Raw genomic sequence first — 15,588 nt, 5'->3', positions numbered from 1 at the left:
CTCTTTCTAGTGTCCTTCTGCAGCCTCATTTTCCTCAACATGTCAGACCCAGGCATTTTACACAGAGGTAAGGCCTCAGACCCCTGGAAAAAGAGGTGGTACCCCAAGGGCTGATGCCTATAGGGCTGATTTTAAAAGTGCTAACCCCCCCTCAACCCCACCCCCGGCCCCCATGGCCTCAGGATCCCTTCCCTCCATGTCATTATTACTTGGGTCCTGGCACTTCATTTCCCAAGCCACCGAAGTGTGAAAAAACAGAATCCTGGAGGTTTTCCAGCTGCTTTAGAAGGGAGGACTGGGCAGGCTGGCAAGAGAGGCCAGCAGGCTCTTCCAAACCACGAAGTTCACTCCTCCTCCTCCTCATTTTACACACGACTTCAAGCACTGATCACTATTCCAAAGGGGAGAGCTCTGTATAGAGCTCCTGTGGCTGGACAGCCCTTTCTCTTTGACTACCGCCCATCTGAGTGGTCAGCTTGCTCAACAGGGACCGGGGTTCCCCTGCCCACCTCCTCCCCACCCTTCTTGTTGCCCAATGATGCTATGGGGCTGCCCCAAGCAGTAGAGTGGTGGAAGGGCCTCCTGCCACTGCCCAAATCTCTTCCCCTGCCAGGCTCCTTAGAGGACCCCAACATTCAATACATAGCACGAGTGAACAACAAGGCCTTCCGCCTGCAGTGGTGCTCGAAGTGTTCTTTCCATCGTCCACCCCGGACCCACCACTGTCCCTTCTGTAATATCTGTGTGGAGGTAAGTACTCCTCCTTCCTGTCTACTCACCAACCCATCCCAGGGCACCTGGCCAGGACCAGAAACCTCACATCATATGTGGTCCAGGGTTGGGTATGAGACCATCTTCCCACACTGCTACAAGTGGCTCTTAGCCACTCTTGGTCACTTATATATGTTATTGCCTCCAGTTCTGCACCTGTCCTGAAAGGCTGGCCTTGCTTGCACAGGTGCTGACATGCAAAGAGCACCATCTGTGCTAAGCCTGGTGGAGTCAAGGGGAGGAAGGGCAGTGACTGTCCCAACCCCTAGCTTGCTGATACTAGATACCCATTACTTTAGGCCAGCTGCTGCCCTGTTCTGGGGATCTTTGCCTGTCCACCTCTGGGTGTCCAATTGAGGGTTTCCTGGGTTCTGAGTGCTCTTCTCTCATGTGCACATATTCGTCCTGTACTGGTTTCCAAGTACAGAAGGCTGGCTGGGCAAGGAATTCTTCTCATCCTTACCCAGTATCTGAAAAAATACAGCTTCAGAGTTTTTCTGTATCCTGCTCAAAGTGACACCAGGCAGGTCTTGTCTCTAAAGACCTCACTCATGACAAATGACCTGATGAGCCATGGCATCCTAACTGTGCTCTATCCAAGGACATGCTGGTTTCACCCTGGAGACGGGAGCTCACGAGTAGGGCCAAGAGCAGGAGGTCCAGGGGCTGGGTTGGGGGGGGGCTCAAGATTTGGGGGTGTTGGGCTAAGCCAAATAGACCCTCAAGGTCTGCCTTCTCTCCCCTAGGACTTTGACCACCACTGCCTGTGGGTAAACAATTGTATAGGCCAAAGAAATTTCCGCGTATTCGTGCTGCTGCTGGTGACCCTGAGTCTTTATCTGGTTGTTCTTCTGGCTTCCTGTGTGCTTTTCCTCATTCGTACAAGACACATGCCCTTGTCGCTGGACTCAGCCATGGCGTATCCACACAGTCCCAAGGGCCCATACTGGGAAGAGAATGGGTTGTGCGGAGGGACGGACAGCCAAGAGGCAGGACAGCCAAGAGGCGGGGTTAACTGAGGGCAGGGCTGATGTGTGGGCAAGGCTAAAGGGAGAAGCCACTTGGGAGGACCTGTGAAGTCAGTCTGAAGGCGAGTGGGGTCAGGGAGATGGGCCGGGTAGGATGGACTATGGAGTTAAGAATCTAGGGAGGCCAAGAAGTGGGGTAATGAAGGTTGAAAAGGGACAAGTGGGAGGACAGCATGGTGGGGTGAGGTTTCTCTTGGGTGTGCTGGATTAACTGTCCAGGCCAGGGAGGAAAAAGTGGGTGGGTGGGGGCAGCCGGGGCGGGGCTAGTGAGGGCGTGTCGGTCGTTGGGCGGGGCCAGGAGAGAACAGTTTGGCTGTTCTTCTTAGCTTGTGTGCTCACAGCATCGCAGTAGCTGTAACGGCCTTGGTACTCCTGCTGCCTGTCATTATGCTCCTGGTGGTCCAGGCTGTGTCGGTGAGCAAGGTAAGCAAGTACTGCAATAACAGACGGTGCGGAGGCATCTTGCATCTTTGGGACTCCAGAACTTTCTACTGATCTTCACTGCCCTTGGTCCTGATAGTGCCTCATGATTCCTTCCAGACCCACCTCTTAAGATACAGCTCAGATCTTTCCTCTCCCTGGAGCTCAGTGGTCATTCTCCCTCCTGGGTGCATTGCATGGAGAGCCTGTTATTTGAGGGATGGGTACCTCCTGCGCTTGTGTTGATAAGAACCCTGTGATCAGAATAACACCAGCAGACACCTAGGAAAATGCTTGAGACGGGGGTTGGTCCTGAGTGGTGTAGCAGCCTGGAAGAAACTGAGTTTGGTGAGGCCAGCATTGTAGAGGAGGACGTGCCACTCTTCCTGTCCTAGGTGTGATTTTGCAAAGGTGGAAGACAGGAGTGTGTTGTCTGTGAGAGGCACACCTTTGCAAAAAGGCACAGAAACCCAAAAGTAGGATGTTAAGGAAATGAGGAGGGAACAATTCTAAATGAAACCCAAGGTGGCATGGGCAATGAAGTTGACCCTGTGGGAGTCAAGATTAAAAAGCCCCTAAAAGTTGAGCTTGAAATTTAGTTTTGACGAAGTGGAAACCTGGGAGCCATGGTGGGATTAAAAAAAAAAAAAAAAAACTCATTTATTGAGGAATAAATTAAAACTGCAAAATTCACCCTTTTAGTCTAGGATAAGGGATTTTGACAAATGGATACTGTCCTGCATTCTCCAGCATGATCAAGTTTAGGCAGTTTCTTTACTCCAGAATATCCTTTCATTCACCTGTTGTTGTCAGTCTCTCTCCCTATGTCCTTCTGGTTTTTCTTTTTTTCCAGGATCACATGTAAATGGAGTCATTGCCTTTTTTCCTCTGGCTTTATTTATTTAGCACAATGTATTTGAGATTCATCCATGTTGTCACTCATATCAGTATTTTATTTCCTTTCATTGCTGTGTAGTAGCATATGAATGCCCTACAGATTGTTATACATTCACCAAATGAAGGATTTTTTACATTATATCTAGTTTTTGCCAGTGTTTTGTTTTGTTTTTTTCAAACTAGAAATTGAACCCCGGGGGTGTTTAATCACTGAGCCACATTCCTAGCACCCCTTCCATTATGCTTTAAAAATTTATTATTTTTTTTTAAATTTTGAGACAGGATCTCACTAAGTTGCTTAGAACATCACTAAGTTGCTGAGGCTGACTTTGAACTTGCCATCCTCTTGCTTCAGGCTCCCAAGCCTCTGGGATTACAGGTGTGGGCCACCCAGCTAGTTTGGGGTAGTTATAAATAAAGCTGCCCCAAACATTGGTGCACAGGCATGTGAACATAAGTTTTCATTTTTGTTGAATAAATTCTTAGGGGTGGCATTGCTGAGTCATAAGGTAAATGTGTGGAACTTTGTAGCAAATTGCCAAGTTTGTCTTCTAAAACAACTGTAAGGTTTCTAAATTCTACCAGCAATGTTTGGGAATTCTAGTTGCTTCACATTCTCACCAACATTTCATACTTTTTTTTTTCAAATATATTTTAGGTATCAGTTGACTTTTTATTTATTTATATGCAGTGCTAAGAATTGAATGCAGTGCCTCACACACACTAGGCAAGCATTCTACCACTGAGCCACAACCCCAGCCCCTCAAACTGTCCTTTGTTATTTTGTTTTGTCTTTTAATCATAACCTGTCTTATTAAATGAGTTGTAGTATTTCATTAAGGTTCCAGGTTGTGTTTTCTTAATGAGTAATGATGTTGAGCCTATTTTCATGTCTGTTTGGCCATCAGTAGGTCTTTGGTAAAGTGTTTACTCCTGGCAGGGCACAGTGGCACACACCTGTAATCCTAGCAGCTTGGGAGGCTGAGACAGGAGGATTCCCAGTTCAAAGCCAGCCTCAGCAAAGCGAGACACTAAGCAACTCAGTGAGACCCTGTCTCTAATAAAATACAAAAAAATTGGACTGAGGATGTGGCTCAGTGGTTGAGTGTCCCTATATTCAATCCGTGGTACCCACTCCCCAAAAAGCGTTTACTCCAGTCTTTTGCCCATTTGAAAAAACGGGTTGTTTTCTTATTGAGTTTTAAGAGTTTCCTACATCAGATTCAGATCTAGGTTTTGCAAATCTCTTCTTGCAATCTGTGACTTGTCATTCCATTTTCTTCATAGCATCTTCCCAAAAGCAGGAGTCCTTAGTGTTGTTTTTCTAGGACTAGGGATGCTCAACCACTGAGTTCTCCCCCAGTATTTTGTGGCTGTTGTACATTCTACATAGAAAATTGTCATTTGTGAAGAACAGTTTCATTACCTTCTTTCCAATCTGTGTATCTTTATTGCTTTTTCTTTTTAGTGTTGAATAGGAATGATAGGAGTGGACATCTCTGTCATGGGATTCCTTTAGTATGGCAATCACTTGACTAATGGCTCTTTCAGGAAGACTGGTGGGCAGCATCAGTGGGGGAGGGGGCACTGCAGACCCCGAGACAGTGAACAGACAAAGGAGCCTCTCTGCTCATCACCTCCCATCCTTTTAGTCACCAGCCCACCACTGCCATATCTGGTCCCCCTCCCAGCTGAGACTCTGTGCTTGGCCCTTATTCATCAGCCCTGTGCTCTGCCTTTACTTTGAGCTTGACCTTTACTGTTTTGTGTACTGAAGGCCTTCAGCCCAGATTTTCCTGGACCATGTGATTTTTGACTAGGAAACTATGATTGGGCCTCCCCACTGCCCCTGTCCTACCAAATAGTGAAATTCAATTAAGGCATAATTTTAGAAAAAAAATGAGAGGTGGGGAAATGAAGTGGGAGTGGGGTGGTGACATTATCTTTGGAGCAACTGAGCAGCACAAGGAAGAGTTTAAAAGGTATCTGAAAGGGGCTGGGGTTGTAGCTCAGTGGCAAAGAACTTGCCTAGCATGTGTGAGGCACTGAGTTCGATCCTCAGTACCCCATACAAATTAAAAAAATAATAAGGTCTAACAACAACTAAAAAATATTTTTTAAAAAAGTGGGGGGGTATATGGAAGGATGAGGTAAGAGGACAGGTGTAGCCAATGGACACAGAACAAGGATCTTGCACAGGGAGGCACAAGATGATGAGGAGCCCTGAGAAGGCAGGAGAAGGGGGTGCAGTGTCAGCACTGTCTGGGGACACCTGTTCACAAGTTGGTCAAGGGAGGTCACTCTTCCTAGGAGCCTAGGAAGGCAGGAGGCCCTGGGTCACTCTTGGGCTCCCCTGCTCTTAGAATCTTGCTCCAGGCCTGGGTTGAGCCCTGGCTTAGCTGACTAACTTAGGAAGGGTCACTGGGAGATGGCCTTGACCAGTCCTGCTGGTTCTGAGCTCCTCTTCCCATCCCCATCTCCCTCAGGGCAGATCACTCCAGAAAAACAACCCCTTCGACCTGGGCTGTGCCAACAACTGGTACTTGACCATTTGTATGCCAGTGGGACCCAAGTGAGTTGGTAAACTGGAGGTTCAAGTGGTAGACCTGGGGCTGGTGGGAGTGGGGTGGGATAAAGCTGGGTCTTCTTCTCTGGTCCCTGACCCCAGCTCCCAGGCCCTGTCACCCATTGTCCTTTCCTTTGGGGTTTTCTCCAGGGCACTTTGGGAGCCTCTGGGAACATCCCTATTCATTGCCCTTCTAGGTTCTTGCCCTAAGAAATGGGTAGAGGGGAACTGCAGCCGGGATAAGACTCCTGGCTGGGAACCCTGGGCTCTGTGCTTTCCAAGCTGAGGGTGAGGGTGGTCAGGGGGACCAGGCCAAGGTGGGTAGTGACTCCCTGCATTTGATCTGTCGCACCCCAGGTACATGTCTGCAGCTATTTGGATGCAGCGGAAGGAAGGCACGGAGTGGGACCCTGAACAAGGGAACCCAGTGCACACACAGTTCTCGCCACAACATTCCCGTCAACACCATCCCACAGAGTTCCCTGGGCCCACATCTCCAACACATAGGCAGGGTCCCCCAGGGAGTGGCGAGGCTGCAGCTTTACAGGAGGTGAGGAATAGTGGGTATACATTGGGAGAGGGATGTCTGTGGGTCACACATGTGTTGGGGGAGGCCCCTGAGGTCAGGCTGGCCCTGAAGCTGAAGCACATGGAGCTTAAGGAATGGAATTATGGACCTGGAATGTGCGGGGTCCAGGTTTCAGAGCACTCCCAGGTGTTGCTGAATAGACAAAGAGAAAAGACTGCACCACTAATTTGCTAGTTGGCCTTGGCCAGTCCCTTACCTTTCTAGGCCTCAGTTTCCTCAGTTATTAATGAGGACTGAGACTAGTAATTTATGTTTTAAAGGAGATTCTTTGTTGGGGGAGAGGGGGACAGGGAATTGAACTCAGGGCACTCGACCCCTGAGCCACATCCCCAGCCCTATTTTGTATTTTATTTAGAGACAGGTTCTCACTAAGTTGCTTAGTGCCTCATTTTTGCTGAGGCTGGCTTTGAACTTGTGATCCTCCTGCCTCAGCCTCCCAAGCCACTAGAATTGTAGTCATGTGCCATTGTGCCTGGCTCTTTTTTTTTTTTTTAATGGAAATTTGTACTTGAAATCCCATGTGAAATATATGAAGTGGAGCATTAGGAGTGCAGTAGGGTAGATAACCCATGGTGCCCCCCAAGGGCCCTTGCAGTACTTGGGATACCAGCCCTCTCCTTTGTCCTGCCTCCTGGGGCCCAGAGCCATGACTGTGAACTGCAGGATAGAGGCTAGAAAGAACCCCATGTATTGACTTATGTGTTTAGATTTCCATCAGCCCGATGCCGCAGCAAGAAGCCCACAGAGAAGGCTTGGCCTCCCATCCATGAGCCTCTCACTCACCCATTCACACTGCTGGATACTAAGACATCTGAACTTCATCTTCTGAGCCTCCATGTGGAGGCCTCTGGTAGCTGAGCCCTCAATCACTCCCCTATTGGGAGTGCTAAGACTTCCATTCCTGTTGTACATTTGTAAATAGTTTTTACTTCTTCCTATGGCTGCTCTGTCTGTTCTAGGCTTAGAGAAGCGGTGTTTCCTGGGGGTGTAGGGAGGCTCTGAGGGGCTGGAACAAAGCCTTCTTAGAAGGGAAGATCCTTGCTCTCTGGAGACCCAAGCTCGGGAACCAACATTGTCTAGCTCATTGACCTTGAGCAAGACACTTAGCATTTCTCTCATCCTTAAAATGTGGCAACAGTAATACTCACAGTGACTGACCTGGCTGGCTTCCTGGCAAGGGCTGAAGATGAGAGGAGAGAAAACCCCCAGCTAGCACTGGGGATGGAACAAGCCCTGCCCTGCAGCATCCCTGTCTGACTGCAGGGGGTGCCCGCTGCCCAGGAATTTGAAAACCAAGTCTGGCCCAGCCCTCTTGTGGGAGGTGAGCCAGCCTGAGGCAGTCTGGAGCCCCCTCCTGGCTGCCTCCTCCCCAGATGTGGGAGGGTGGGGGCATTCATCCTGCATCTCTCCTGCAACTGTGTCCCACCCTGGTCCCTTCCTCCTGGGGTGCATCAGATGCTGGTTCTGGTCCTATCCCTGGGGTAGACTCAGGTCTTTTGAGTCTGCAGGCCCCAGAGTGTGGGGGAGGGGGCATATCAAACGGTAGGTCTGTTAGTCTCCAGAGTGTGATCTTGGGACTGGGAGTAATATCACCTTCATAGTAGGTTGTTGGAGGAGGAGGTGAGGAGTTTCATCTAGTGCACAGCAGGCAAGCAATGAATGCAGCTGGAATGATCCATGGTTATTTTCTCCACTAGTTGGGCAACTGACCATCTCAGAATTTCCAGAGTACTATTAGTGGTTGTGGGGCTCTCTGAATTTGTATCAAGGACCCCATATCATCTTGCCACATGAAGCATCAGGACAGACAAACCATACTGCTTCTTTCCATACTTGTATCAGGGTGAAACCATCTTGTGTGATAAAGGTGGAGGCAAAAAGATGTCAACCAAGGGGTCAGATACATGTCCCCTAGGGTGTGTGTGTGTGTGTGTGAGAGAGAGAGAGAGTATGCACATGTGTTGGTATGAGCTCATCCTCGGGGGTTTGTTCGCCTAGCCCCTTATCCTTTCTGACCAACTTTAGGAGGTGGGTGACCTACGATGCAGGATGTGTCTCCAACTCTCCAGACCACAGAGTCCCACCACAAGATTGCTCTTCCCTCTTCCTTTCCTCCCCAAACTGTCCTGGGAAGCCCAGGCTCAGCCCCACCTGCCTGTCCTGGCTGGAACTCCAACTCTTCTCATCCTCTCTCCCTGTTCCAGTATCTATCTCCATGGGCTCAAGTCCCTTTGGGGCTTAAGGCTTTTCTCAAATCTTATTCCTGCTCACTTCCTCTGTCTGGGAAGCCCAAGTTCATGGGCACATGGCAGAGAAGGAGGGGAGGAGTCTTTTTGAGTCCCTGTGCCCAGGTTTTAGTGCCTGTGAACCTGTGTGTGCAGGAGGGATGGCTCAACCCTGCTGACCAACAGGGGGAAAGGCCGAGTGGGGAAGCCAGAGGCTCCCAAGCTCATTCCCCAAGGAGAGCCCTCCCGCTAAACTGGATCTGGGTGAGGGAGGAGAGAGGCGGTCCAGGAGCCTGGGCCAAGGCCTGGATGTGCATCATAGAACTACCTGGGTGGGGGAGTGCTGGAGGGAGTCCAGCTCCAGGGGGGAGGGGGAGGCCAAGAAGGCCAGGCCCCAGTCTCTGGGGAGTTCATGCTGCCTCCTGCCAGTCCCACTGGCTGTCCCCCTGCCATCCTGCCTATCCCCCTGCCATCCTGCCTGGTTCAGGTCTGCACTTATTGGCTCCCTGCCTTCAGGTATACAGGGCCTCACTCAGTCTCAGGCAAGGGCCTTCCAAATCCTAAGCTAGATGTGAGACATCTCCTTGACAATCTGGTCCTCAGTTTCCCCACTGAGGAAGGATGTAATTTCCCTCAGATTCTCAAAAGAGGGCGTGGCCTTTCCAAAGGCAAAGACTTCCTGCTCTGGGATGAAGATTTTAGGTGTGTCTGCCCCCTGTCCCCAGCCTAGGATTCCTAGGATTTCCTTAAGAAAGGCCCTTGGATCACACTCACTGCTTCTTGAGCATTAAGTGGGACATAGAACATTTCTTCCTTTGACGTCCTCCACCATACCCTCTACCCTAAGCCTTGCGCCAGTCTTGTGACTCCTTGCCAAGTTGAGAGGCCCCAACTGGGCTGCACCCCCTTCCATTTTTGCCCCCTTCTCATTTCTGCTAAATGTGCCCTTGATTCTCAGATATTCCCCACCCAATCCTTGGCCCATGGATAAGGCAAGGGGTGTTATAGGGGCCCAGTTACGGGGCCCACTGTCCACATACCCAGGAAACTCTGCCATCCCTGGGCCAGAGCCAAGAAATGGCCCCCACGCCTGCAGGGCTACCAGGTGCCCACAAGCTCCTAGAACTGTAATGCCAGATTTGTGGGACCCCAGTGGACCTCCAGGAGCCGAATCCAATGCAGTTACACAAGAGTCTTTATTGCAGGCTCGAGCCTGGACTCTCAACCATTTCCAACGCAGCGGTCCTGAGTAGTGAGTCCCAACCCTTAGTTCAGTGAGGATTTATAGGTTTTGGGGGGATACTCTATGCATCACAACATCACACAGCAAATCATTTTATACCACGGGAAAATCAAACAACAATTCTTAACATTGATTAGCACATGCACTGGCGGGAACAGTTGGGTAAGGGTAGTTGGTGAGTTCAAATGGTGGATACATTTGAACTGATTGGTTTAGGCCCGGAAGGGTTGCAAGGGTGTATATGCCAAACTGCAGGGTTGTCTAATCATGTTATCAATCACCAAAACTACTGGGAGGTCACCTAACATTTCAGGTATTTTTCCTGTCTCATGCTGATTGGTGGTTGCTAGGGGGTTGCTATGGGTCCTTACCTAGTGTAACTGAGTCAGGGGCACCTAGCACCGCAGATCCCTTCTGTTAAACAACTCAGCAGGGTGGGTATGTGCCTAAGAGCCTTCTGTGGGTTTTTCCAAGGACAAGAGTCATGCCCCCTCCCTCTGGACAGGTCTTGAGGTAGAAGCTCAAAAATGGAGTCACATCAGTTTCTCAGAACCTGGGATGGAGAGCCTAGCATCTCCAGACCTTTCCTCGTGGGCCTCTTGGAAAGTCAGGGCATATAGGATGAGACTCAACCTAGTCACCCAGCTCTGCCGCCAACTAATGTGCCACAGGAGAATCTGTCTTCCCTTTGCTCAGACTTGGAGTCCTCGAGGTAATCATAGATACCACACTGAGGGTCACAGACTCTTAAGTCTTTAGGGAGGGAAGGGACTCAGGGCTACCTCATCCAGCTGTCTGCCACCCCCAGTTTCACAGATGGGGCTCTGGGACCTGCAGAGGGAAGAGTTTGCCCAAGATAACCTGGTGGCATCAGCCTGATGGCTTTCTCTGGTTCCCAGGGGACCACTCCCATTCCTGCTTCTAGGGCCATTCCAGCAGGGGAAGGGCTTGGGCAGTGACCACAGGGCCCCACTCTCTAGGCAAACTTAGAGCTGGCAGTGAAGTTCAGCACAGGGCTGGTTGCTGAGAAGGAGGCCAGTTTAAACCCTTCTTCAATCCTGCACTGTGCCCATAGTGCTCCTGCTGCCTCTGGCTCAGCCCTGCCCTGCTCTGCCCTGACCGCCCCACCCAAGAAGGCCCTGCAAGTGGCTGAAGGTGAGGCAAGGCTAGGACCCCTGGGGCAGAGGGGCTGGTTGTCTGAGGAAGTGCGGGTATCCTGCCCCTTTTACACACTTTAGAATTCCTTTGTTCTCATGCCTTCTCTTCCCCACAACCTGCTTACTTGACCTAAAAGTTGGAGTGATCCAAGGGCCAGAAGGAAGCCAACCAGGGGTCCTGGCAAGAAGGGAGCAGCCTAGGAGGCATTCATTAACAGTCCCTACAACTCCCTGCAGGGAGGAACAATCCCTGGAGGCTGGTAACCTTGGCAACAGGTGGAAAAGGGGAAGTGCTCTAGAGGTATTAGCATTTTATTACTTTTCCTTTCAAACCAGCCCCCATCTTTCTGATCTGACCCCATTATTTATTACTTGCACTGTCCTTTTGCCCCTACCAAAAACACTTTCTGAACATGTGTCCTATGAAGGCAATGAAATTTGATTCCACGTGTACAGACCACTGATTACTTCAATTTTCCTTACCTCAATCACCTCTCCCCGTACCTTAGACCTCCCTGCTTCTTTATCATAAATATCCCTAAACCTTATGGAGAGGGAGATCTGAGACTTGATCTGTCTTCTGGCTTGGCTGCCTCCTAAATAAACCTTTTCTCTTTTGCAAAACTGGTTATTTTGAGATAGTAATTTGGGAAGACAGGGAGACATGCTAAGTGTCAAAAGAAGCACCATAAACCACTGAAATGTGAAAGGCTCCCTCCAACAGTTGCAACTTTGAGGGCAATGTGCAAGCGAGGGTGTGAAATTGTGTAGCTCTACTCTGCCTCCACCTCTAGTCCAGCCCCTAGCAATCCTCTCTCTGCAAACACCCCATACCAACAGGTTGCTCTCTGGAGATAGCCTGCTTTACCCCAACGGGGTCTCTCTCTTAAGATAAGCCCCCATTCTTCCTTGAATATGTATCTACTTCATAAATAAACCTCTATCTCTGCCTTTGACTGGTGCATGGTAATATTCTTTTCTGTCATGTCTGCAAGAACTCTGCTGGCCCTGAGTCAAGTTCCCCCTTTCTCTGGAAACATTTCAGACCATTCTTCAGAGAAATATCTTCTCCTGTGACCGGTTCAGTGATTGGCATGCCATCTATGGGAGGCAGGTGGCCAGGACCATGCCTAATTCAGTAACTGACTATCATGGAGAAGAGATCTCTCCAAAGAAGGGTCCAAAGAGTTCCCAGAGGGAACTCAGGGCAGCAAAGAATTTCAGCATGAGTCTGGCAAAGGCAGAGACAAAGGTTTATTTAGAAAGTAGATACACATTTAAGGGAGAATGCCACCTGTCTTGAGAGAGAAGCCCCTCCTTGAGTTGGAGGTCCAACATTTGTAGAAGGGCCATTGCCGCAGTCTTGGCTGGGCACAAGATCACGAGCCACTCACAGCTTTGTAGATTCAAACAGCAATTCTTTATTCCCGAACTCACACCGGCCTCTACACAAACACATTCTGGGGAAAAATCACGTCCCAAAATACTTTCTCAATTCCTTGAGAACTCAATGGAAACTCAGGCAGCAGGAACGCCCTATACTCAGCAGCAATAACCTTAAACCTGGAACTTCCCTAAACCCAGATTGTCTTAAACCGGAACACCTTAAACCCAAATTATCTTAAACCAGGATACTTCCTAAAACCTGCAGTATACACCTTAAACCTGGATCCACCCTGGTCCTTGAGCAGGGTCACCTTTCTCAAAGACACATGCAATGTCACAGCAAATTTCCATTTAACATGGGGTACGCTGGCAAGGAAATTTCGACGCGTCATCCCTACTTGGCAATGGCCCTCAGCAGGCCATAGTCAGGGACAGGACTGGAGATGGAGACAGGGTGGAGCTGCACAATTGTAAGCTCGGTTTTCCCTGAGTTTATGTATTTCTCTCATTTTACAAGGACATGAGCCAAGAGCCTGTCAAGATTTTAACACAGTGACTCCCACTGCTTGCCTGTCCCCAAGCTTGTCTCTTTTGTCTAAAGAAAACACAGAGACCAAGCTAGAATTCTCATAGGACCAAGCCCATGGGGAAAGGGCTGAGAAAGGAGTGCAGGTTTGGGGGTTGGGGAGGGAATACTGAGGAGATAGCTCTGGCTGTCTCCCTATTCATTCGTACCTACTCCCTTTCTTGCAGTTTTGGAGAGAATACAGGTATGGGGGGAAGGCTGCAAAAGGGGTGGGGGGAGGCTTTCCTTTGGCCCCAGTGGTATCTGAAGAGCCAAAGTGGGCAGCAGGCCAGAAGCTGACTCTCTTGCCTAGCTGACTTATTAAAGTAAAACCACAGTTTTTATTATTTGATTGCTTGTTTTCTTTTGTCTGACTGTACTTACCCTCAATTTTGCCTAAACACGCACACTGGCTCATTCATTTAGCAGGCATATCCTGAACACCCACCAGTGACAAGAGTAAAATATGACCCTGTGCTCATTGTTCACAGACCTAGAAAGGGAGATGGACACTTAAAGAGTTAGTAAAAAAGATGAAAAGTGCCAAAACAAGTAGGGCTGTCTGTGAATGTATTAATCATACCTTTTTATTCTGCTTTTTGTTGTTGTGGTTATAGTTTTTAAATAAGGGACTGCTTCTTTGGGGTTAGCCAATTCCTAAAGACAGTGAAAAACTGCCTGAGGCACACCACTTATATGCATACCAACCACTCCAGGGCCTATACTCCTAACCTCTTCTTTCAGCAAGCTCTTAGTGTTCCCTTTACCTAATTGCCCCAGGGCCAGGTACCAGATTGCAAGAGACATTCCTAAACGCTGCAGCCTGTTGGAGTTAGCCAAACCAAACAATTCAAAACTTATGCTCCTTCACCCACTCCTTCCCTCGGAAACCACAATAAAGGCTCTGACCTTGTTTTCTGACTGATCTGGTATTTCCCTGTGTGCTCCCCATTCACAGCCTGCAGTGCCTTCTGTTTGTAGGGATCAGTGGTATAAGTCCCTTCTTCCTTCATGACAGTACTTTCTTTGTCTATGTGACTTAACACACATTTCAAACAAATCCTGGGGTTGGGTATGATGGTGCATACCAGTAATCCCAGCAGTTCAGTAGGCTGAGACAAGAAGATAACAAGTTCAAAACCACCTCAGCAATTTAGCAAGGCCCTGTCTCAAAATGAAAAATAAAATAAAAAGGCTGGGGATGTGGCTCAATGATTAAGTGCCCTGGGCTCAATCCATGGTATCAAAACAAACAAGGAAAAAAAAAACAACCACCACCATTTCACTTTTAAGTTACACTTAAAACTGTGAATGTACCTATATCTCCCCTACTATTTTGTTTAGTATAAACAAACACAACTAGATAAGAGTTTGTTCCCCACATGGATTCTGTTTTATCATTCTCAGAGCAAAGAGTCTATTTATTTGTTTATGAACTATCTTAGTATGCCTGGGATGCTAAAATAATAAACAACAAATTTATTCCTCATAGTTCTGGGGACTGGAAAATGTAAGGTCATGGTACCGGCTTTCCTGATTCATAAATAACTTCCTGCTGTGTCCTCACTTGCTGAAAGGGGCAGATAAACCCCCTTGGCTTATTTTGAAGTTCACTATCCCATTTTTAAAGACAGTAATCTCTGGCAATAGGCATGCACTATATACAGGAATATAGGGCTCTGCCCTCATGACTTCATCATCTCCCATAGGTCCCACTTCCTGATGCCATCACCTTGGAGGCTTAGAAATTCAACATATGAATTTAGGGGTTGGGAGTAGGGATACAAATATTCAGACCATAGTAAGAATTTTTGTTTAAGAAACTGGGTGGGGGCCTGGGGCTGTAGCTCAGTGGTAGAGCGCTTGCCTCACACGTGTGAGGCACTGGATTTGATCCTCAGCACCACATAAAAAATAAATTCATAAACATAAATATTGTGTCCATCTACAACTAAAAAAAAAAAGAAAGACGGGGTGGGGATGTGGCTTAAGCGGTAACGCGCTCGCCTGGCATGCCCGGCCCTGGGTTCGATCCTCAGCACCACATACAAATAAAGATGTTGTGTCTGCTGGAAAAAAACTATAAAATATTAAAAAACTCTCTCTCTCTCTCTCTCTCTCTCTCTCTCTCTCTCTCTCTCTCTCTCTCTTTCTGAGTTGGTCCCTGTTCTTTAAAAAAAAGAAAGAAAGAAACTAGGTGGGATTTGGAGGCGGTAGCTGGGGAAGTTTGAGGAATTAGGAATATCCCATTTGTAATGAATTCTTAGTAAGTTTCAAACAAAAATCAGGTAGTCTGACAACTTCTGAATATCAAAGAAAACTATCCATTTCTAGAACTTCAATTGCCAGGCTCCTCTGTGTTTGCAAAGTATCTTTACAGTTAATCTGTCATTACTCACGTATAATAATAATTGGGAGATGTTATAAGACTCACTTGGCTTGAAATACCTTGGCCAATAACCTGGGTTTCCTGCCACCTTATTTGGTATAAATTGCCTAGTTATAACCTCTGTCAAAGGGTAATTTAAGTTATCTGGCAGGGGAGCAATGTCTCTCTTTGATGATTTGCAGCTGTTGAAGATTTCTAGTAACTAGCTTGACATAGAAATTTGGGGATGTTTCTCAAGAAATATCAGCTTAGAGGGCTGGGGTTGTGGCTCAGTGGTAGAGCGCTCGCCTAGCAGGCAGAAGGCACTGGGTTCCATCTTTAGCACCACATAAATGTAAAATGAAGATATTGT

The 15,588-nt window shown here is 48.3% G+C and overlaps 1 protein-coding gene and 1 long non-coding RNA gene across 2 annotated transcripts in view; one reads left to right on the top strand and one right to left on the bottom strand.

Moving 5' to 3' along the window:
- LOC144372249 (uncharacterized) overlaps positions 1–15,588 on the bottom strand; it is a 41,551-nt gene that overhangs the window by 18,003 nt on the left and 7,960 nt on the right. The window lies entirely within an intron of this gene.
- LOC144372240 (palmitoyltransferase ZDHHC19-like) lies at positions 214–7,209 on the top strand. Its single transcript, XM_078035619.1, has 6 exons — positions 214–750; positions 1,518–1,690; positions 2,141–2,222; positions 5,603–5,688; positions 6,040–6,232; positions 6,979–7,209. Exons 1-6 carry the CDS (start codon positions 544–546, stop codon positions 7,039–7,041), a joined length of 804 nt encoding a protein of 267 aa, XP_077891745.1. The 5' UTR covers positions 214–543; the 3' UTR covers positions 7,042–7,209.

The sequence above is a fragment of the Ictidomys tridecemlineatus genome (assembly GCF_052094955.1).
Source record: "Ictidomys tridecemlineatus isolate mIctTri1 chromosome 3 unlocalized genomic scaffold, mIctTri1.hap1 SUPER_3_unloc_1, whole genome shotgun sequence".
NCBI classification, from domain to species: Eukaryota; Metazoa; Chordata; class Mammalia; order Rodentia; family Sciuridae; genus Ictidomys; species Ictidomys tridecemlineatus.
Note: the sequence above shows the minus strand (reverse complement) of the source record. Positions and strands in the feature narration are given on the sequence as shown.

Excerpts from the sequence above, each read along its gene's own strand:
- LOC144372240 (XM_078035619.1), top strand. The coding sequence starts at position 544 with ATGGGGCTGCCCCAAGCAGTAGAGTGGTGGAAGGGCCTCCTGCCACTG. Across the intron at positions 1,691-2,140 it reads TCGCTGGACTCAGCCATGGC|CATCGCAGTAGCTGTAACGG; the intron begins GTATCCACACAG and ends GTGTGCTCACAG. Across the intron at positions 6,233-6,978 it reads AGGCTGCAGCTTTACAGGAG|ATTTCCATCAGCCCGATGCC; the intron begins GTGAGGAATAGT and ends TTATGTGTTTAG.